The sequence below is a fragment of the Panicum virgatum genome, chromosome 8N (assembly GCF_016808335.1).
Source record: "Panicum virgatum strain AP13 chromosome 8N, P.virgatum_v5, whole genome shotgun sequence".
Lineage (NCBI taxonomy): Eukaryota > Viridiplantae > Streptophyta > Magnoliopsida > Poales > Poaceae > Panicum > Panicum virgatum.
The window spans coordinates 34,623,062-34,628,735 of NC_053152.1; the positions used below are offsets into that span (position 1 = coordinate 34,623,062).

At 48.6% G+C, this 5,674-nt stretch overlaps 1 protein-coding gene across 1 annotated transcript; it reads right to left on the reverse strand.

Moving 5' to 3' along the window:
* Positions 1–2,847: 2,847 nt before the first annotated feature.
* On the reverse strand, positions 2,848–5,442 carry LOC120686773 (acetylajmalan esterase-like). The gene is made up of 5 exons (XM_039968969.1): positions 4,960–5,442; positions 4,651–4,863; positions 4,407–4,558; positions 3,341–3,614; positions 2,848–3,221 (listed from the first exon to the last, which is right to left on the reverse strand). The coding sequence occupies exons 1-5, from the start codon at positions 5,231–5,233 to the stop codon at positions 2,986–2,988; spliced, it is 1,149 nt and encodes a 382-aa protein (XP_039824903.1). The 5' UTR covers positions 5,234–5,442; the 3' UTR covers positions 2,848–2,985.
* Between the last annotated feature and the right edge of the window lie 232 nt (positions 5,443–5,674).

Genomic DNA, 5,674 nt, shown 5'->3' on the forward strand with positions numbered 1-5,674 from the left:
TGTAACCCTGTCCCCCCGGATATATAAGGGTGAGCAGGGACCCCCTCAAAACATCAATACCTAAGGCAATACAAACAACAACACATGACGTATGGTATTACGCAACTCGCGGCCCGAACCTGTCTAAATCTTTGTGTTCCTTGCACCATCGAGTTCCAGAGCAGTCGATCCCTACCTACAAACCTTACTGCTAAGGGTATCCCTGAGCAGACTTGGTGGTAAACACCGACAGCTGGCGTGCCAGGTAGGGGATTCGGCGAGTTCATCGGCGAATTCGATGGCCGGATCAAGCAATGCCGACGACGTGCCTGAGGGCACAACCCTTGTTTTCGGTTCCTGGGCTTGCACGGCTGACGGATCGGGCGGTTTCTCCAGCCACCTCGTCACGCCCAACTCGCCTAAACCGAAAATTACCCTCCAACCCACCGACATCTGCGAGATCGCAGATCTTAACAGAAAAAGCGCTCTACTCGAGCTCAGTTCGGACAATGCAGAAAACATATAGACTCCAACTCGAATTCTCGGGTCAGTCGAGTTCGATACAAATTCTGACTCCGAAAAACCTCACTTTTCCGAAACTCTCGAAAAATACGTGACTTATCTCAAGTCAATCAAACGCCCAAAGATCAACGACTCAAAACTACTCGATGGAGTAGATCGAGTTTCACGATCAATAGAGGGATGCATCAAGCTTGCAGAATCCGCCCTTGGCTCATCTAAATCACAGCAGAACCCAGAAGCATTGAACCCACCATAGGAACGCTTGGGAGATATACTCTCAGGGATCGATCGAGTAGATTCCAAACTCGCCGACTGCATTAAGATGGCTGAAGGCACTCTGCAAAACATGAAGCAGAAATCAGGAGGAGGAATCTGCGGGGGATCTAGAAAGACAAACCCCCAGCTTGTTTGGATGGGACCGTCTTCCTCCAGGAAACCTCAGAACCCTTCACCGAAACCTGCTCACAGTCGGATTCCTGAACTGACTGATACCTCTGAGTCCTTGTTTGACCAAGACTTTGATCAATCCATGAACAGCCTCGACAACTTTGAACCTTTTGATGATCTCGAAGACTGGTCAGATAATGTCGACTTGTTTATGGATGCCATGGCCCATCCACCCCATTATGCTGACGTCCTCTGGAAACTGGCCAAGCTCAAAAAGGGAAAAGCCAAAGCTCCAGAACAATCCAGCAAGTCGATCTTCGACAAACCCTGGATTAAGGAGCCCGAAGGATTGACTCCCACTCAATCATGGCTACATTGGATGAACGAGAACGCCCTCCGTATAGAGATGGGCATCCCACTTCTTGCTCACCCAAAGCACACATATTCCAAAATCGGTGGACTAACCGATTCCGACTCCGAGTACTCCTCTAACTCGGAGGACGAGCTGGATGACCTAATCCAGTACAGCAAACAAGTCGAGTCCAACTCGACTAAGAATTCCAAGTCCGATCAGGACTCCCTCCCAAACTTGGTCATATATGCAACGCCGCAAGGACGGATAGTGCACCGGAAGGAGACACTCGGCAATGTATATTTTGCTGAGTGTAAAAGAGAAAACACTCGGCAAAGACCTTGTTTGCGAGTGATGTTATTTTGCCGAGTGTTTTTTTGGTAGCACTCAGTATAGAGGCTGTTTGGCGAGTGTCCCGTAGTTTGCTGCCGGATTCCGGTAGTGAATCATCATGGGGTGACTCTACTTGAGTGTACTTTATGATATCTTTATGAAGTTTCCACTGATCATCAATGAAGTTAGAAAGTCACACACAAGTAGACCAAAGTCTGGTTTGAGGTCCACGTATAAGTAGTGAGAGAAATCCTTGATTTTGAGAAGCTCAGTATCTTCCTTAGCTATGCTTTTCCTTTCTTATATGAGTTAATGTAGTCAGATTAACTGGTTGTTCTAGACACTTCTTTGGACCATGGGTTTAAGGCAGCCACAAAATAATCTAAACTTTGGATATTCAACTAGTAGGCTAAATGACAATTCATGCATAACAATCAATTTAACTAGTTCTTGGCGAGCAACTTCTTGATTAAACCTCCAATCTTTCAAAGATTCATTAGGCAGGGACACACCAGAACTCAATTGAGGGTTGTGATAATTTTTCACACATTGAAAGTAGAGGCCCAATGAAACTCCAGGAGGTACTATCCCTATGCCTCATGATAAGGCGGTAAAATTAGGTGAAGGTGAAAAGATGAAGACAGATGATGTAAATGCTAAGCCACATGACCAAGATAACAGCAAACTGATAAATTCATGACTTGAATTCTATGACAAGGGATGTTTCTCACACTTGCTTTTATCATGAACAATACAAATATATGTAGATGGTTTTTCTGCGCGATGGCACATTAAACACATAAAGTCTAACACAAATTCCAGACTCCGCCATCTAGGAGCTCTTCCCTTACACTGGGAACACGCCATCGGGGGTCAGGCGTCTGGCCGAGCTCCCATCTCGTACTCTGGTAGAAGCTTGGATGGAATACAAGGCAAGGCGTCAGGGCTCCAACCAGGCGCAAGGGTGGTAAAGGGCCTTAATTTTTTGTCTAGATAATCTAAGAGCCGGGTCCTAAAAGGATCGGGCTCTAATCTTATTCAATTTTGAGTTAAAAAAATTAAGGGCCAAGTAGGATTGTGAAGAGAGCATTAGAGCCATGGCCCATTACCACCCCTGGACGCAACATGTCGTCGAGATTGTTAGGCAGCAAGGTGACCTCTAGATTCGGTTGTCTCATGCCTGCTGTAACGGCGCTTAGGCGTGTTGTGTTGGCGCTCACACATGCTGTAACGGCGCTTATGCGCATTGGGTACGACCTCTCTTTCTACCTTAATGAAAAGATACACAATCCTTTTGCGTATTCGATAAAACAAACACAAATTCCAGACTCAGAGAAAACATTCACATATCAAAAGTACAAGCAGCCTGAATGGAACTCTAGGAGGTACAAGCACGGATGGCACGCTCTCTGTTAGCAACTCCAAATCTCTTGCACGGCATCAGCCGGTTGGGCGAACCCTTCCATGAGGAGGGAAAGCGCGATGGCCCTGTATGCTTGCTGGGTGAGGTGGATGCCATCCCAGCTCACGCGGCGCGCTGGGTTCGCGCACACGCTCGTGCCCGGCGCGCCGCACATCAAGTTCATGTTAAAGTTGTACCCCCCTCCAGCTCCGCAGCATGCCTGGAGAAGTGAGTCTTGCTCGAACCCTGCGACCAAGGACCAAGACGTGTTACCAACTCTGATTAGGCATCTGTGGCCGCTTTGAGATCCGGGCACAGGATATCAGAGCCATGAATTCGTGGTGGATTGCTGGTTGTCTACCTACCTAGGATGGAAGCATGATCAAGCAGGTGCATGAAGGCGCCGTAGTAGTCGGCGTAGATGATGGTGACATCGGTGTTGGCCTTCCTCAGGTCATCGATGGCCGTCTGGAGTTGCTCGTTGTGGTGCTGGGCGAAGGCGTTGTAGCTCTTGAGGCACCCCCTGTCGTCGAGGTCGCCGGTGCCGGACACGGAGAAGAGGGATAGGTAGCTCGGAGAGCACCCGATGGGGAAGTTCCCCGGGATGATGATCTGGGTCGCTCCTAACTCAATCACCTCCTGCAGGTTCATTAAACAACAAAGGATTAATGGACAGGTTCATTAATTAGTCTCAAGATGGTGAGTCTGCTCAACGAACTTTGGTGAAAGTGGTCCGGAAACAACGACTAATCCCTGTTAGATTTGAAGGAACAACTAATCCCTGAACGCAAATCTAATCCGCCACCTACCAAACCTACTACTACAAGCATACCTAGCTAGTGACAGACAGAGAAGAAACTCTGATCGAGTGTTTCGAAAATTCCAGCAGTCCCCTAAGTCTCAGACACTGGAGTATATTAACTATGGAGAGCCCATACCTTGACGCCTAGCTAGTGAGTAGTGACTGGTAATAACTGGCCCAAAAATATTTGAAGTATTTCAAACACTTTTTCGGTGAATTAGTGTGAACTAGATATATTGAAAGACAGTCGAAACTGCGAGAAACTAAACCTGCTCCTCTTTGTAAAGTTCTGCGGTGAAGGTTATTAGTGTATAGAAACGCATTTAGATGAGCTCCAAGCCTCCAACGGTCTAACGGACGAATGGTGGTCGTTGGACAAATTTCAAGAGACATGACTAACCAAAAATTATCTGAGGGTTCCTTAATTATGAAATACTTACCTCCATTCTTTAATGCTTTATAGTACATTGGTTAGTTCAAAAATATTAGTGGATGGATGGAGTGCTAAAGGTTTCTGGACAAGATAAACTACACGAACTCTATTGTTCCAATAAACAAGAAGACTAAGTGTGTCGCAGAGGTCGGAACAATTTTTTTTCTTACAAACAATAAACAAGAAGATGACTTGCCTTGGTGACGTCCATTATGGTCTTGATGACCTGAGGCACGTAGGTCTTCATGGCCTCGATGGACCTTGTCCCCTGGAAGAAGCCGTAGTTGTAGTCGTTTCCCCCAATCTCCCCCACCAAGAACAGCGCTCCGGCGAGCTTCTTCGCGCAATCTGATCGTGCTCAATAAATTAGCAGATACACTTCAATTGAGCAAGAATTTTAACAAAAGAAATCTCAAGAATTTTGCAGATCCACAACTTACCTTCTTCTGAGGCGCAGGTGGCGTTGAGGTGCGACCTGAACCAGTCGAGCTGGGTGCTGAGCGGCACGCTCGCCGGCGGCATCATGACGCCGCCCTGGAGCAGGACGGCCCGGCCGAGCGCCGTGGCGCCGGCCACCGCGAAGTTGACGCCGCTGGCGAAGTCGGCGTCCTTGTCCATGTACGGGCTCACCAGAGACAAATTCAGCGCCATCGCTGCAAATAAAACAAAAAAATTTCAAGTCATCGCCTGAGTAACTAGTTGCAACTCAAGCTCATCGTTGACGCCGCCGGAAATGGGCGCATACGCACCGAAGTAGTCGATGATGAGGAGGCCGTCGGAGCACCGGCCGGTGGGCTTCCGGATGGTCTGGCCGTACGGGTAGCTGCCGATGGAGGCGAAGAACCCCACGGGGCCCTCGCGCAGCAGGTTGCCCGTGTCCGCGATCGAGTCGCCGAAGCTGTAGATCGCGTCCACGGAGCACGTGGCGGCCGCCGGCTCCACGACGAGCACCCGGAGCAGCAGGAGCAAGCTCAAAAGTGTCGGGCACGAGAGCTTGGCGTGGCAAGCTGCAGCCGCCGCCATGGAAGAAGTGGTCCCGAGCTAGGTCGTAGCTACCAATCGAGAAGAAGCTAGCTAGCACACGGTCGCATGCAACGATTTACTGGGCGCAGTTATACTCTCGGGAGGATGCACGGATCGATGGGCAATCCATTTGGTTGGGAAAATTTTGCAGTACCTCTGGTTGTGGATGTAGTCTGTTCGCAGGCCGCTTGAATTTCAGAAAATGGTTTGTGTCTTTGAGATGAGCTTGGATTGGTTGGGTGGATTACCTGGCCTGGCCGGTGGGACCTGAACAAGCTTGTTGGTGAGCATTTGGTCAACCTAACGAACTACCCACTGATGACGAGAAAAGTGTTGGGCCCTTTTCCAAGCTCAACATATATACTCAGGGCCCAAATATATATACATATAGAGGAAGACTAAGTATACACAAACCCCTCGTACAACGAGTAGATATAGTAT

Excerpts from the sequence above, each read along its gene's own strand:
- LOC120686773 (XM_039968969.1), bottom strand. The coding sequence starts at position 5,233 with ATGGCGGCGGCTGCAGCTTGCCACGCCAAGCTCTCGTGCCCGACACTT. Across the intron at positions 4,559-4,650 it reads CACCTGCGCCTCAGAAGAAG|ATTGCGCGAAGAAGCTCGCC; the intron begins GTAAGTTGTGGA and ends GAGCACGATCAG. Across the intron at positions 3,615-4,406 it reads CCATAATGGACGTCACCAAG|GAGGTGATTGAGTTAGGAGC; the intron begins GCAAGTCATCTT and ends ATGAACCTGCAG.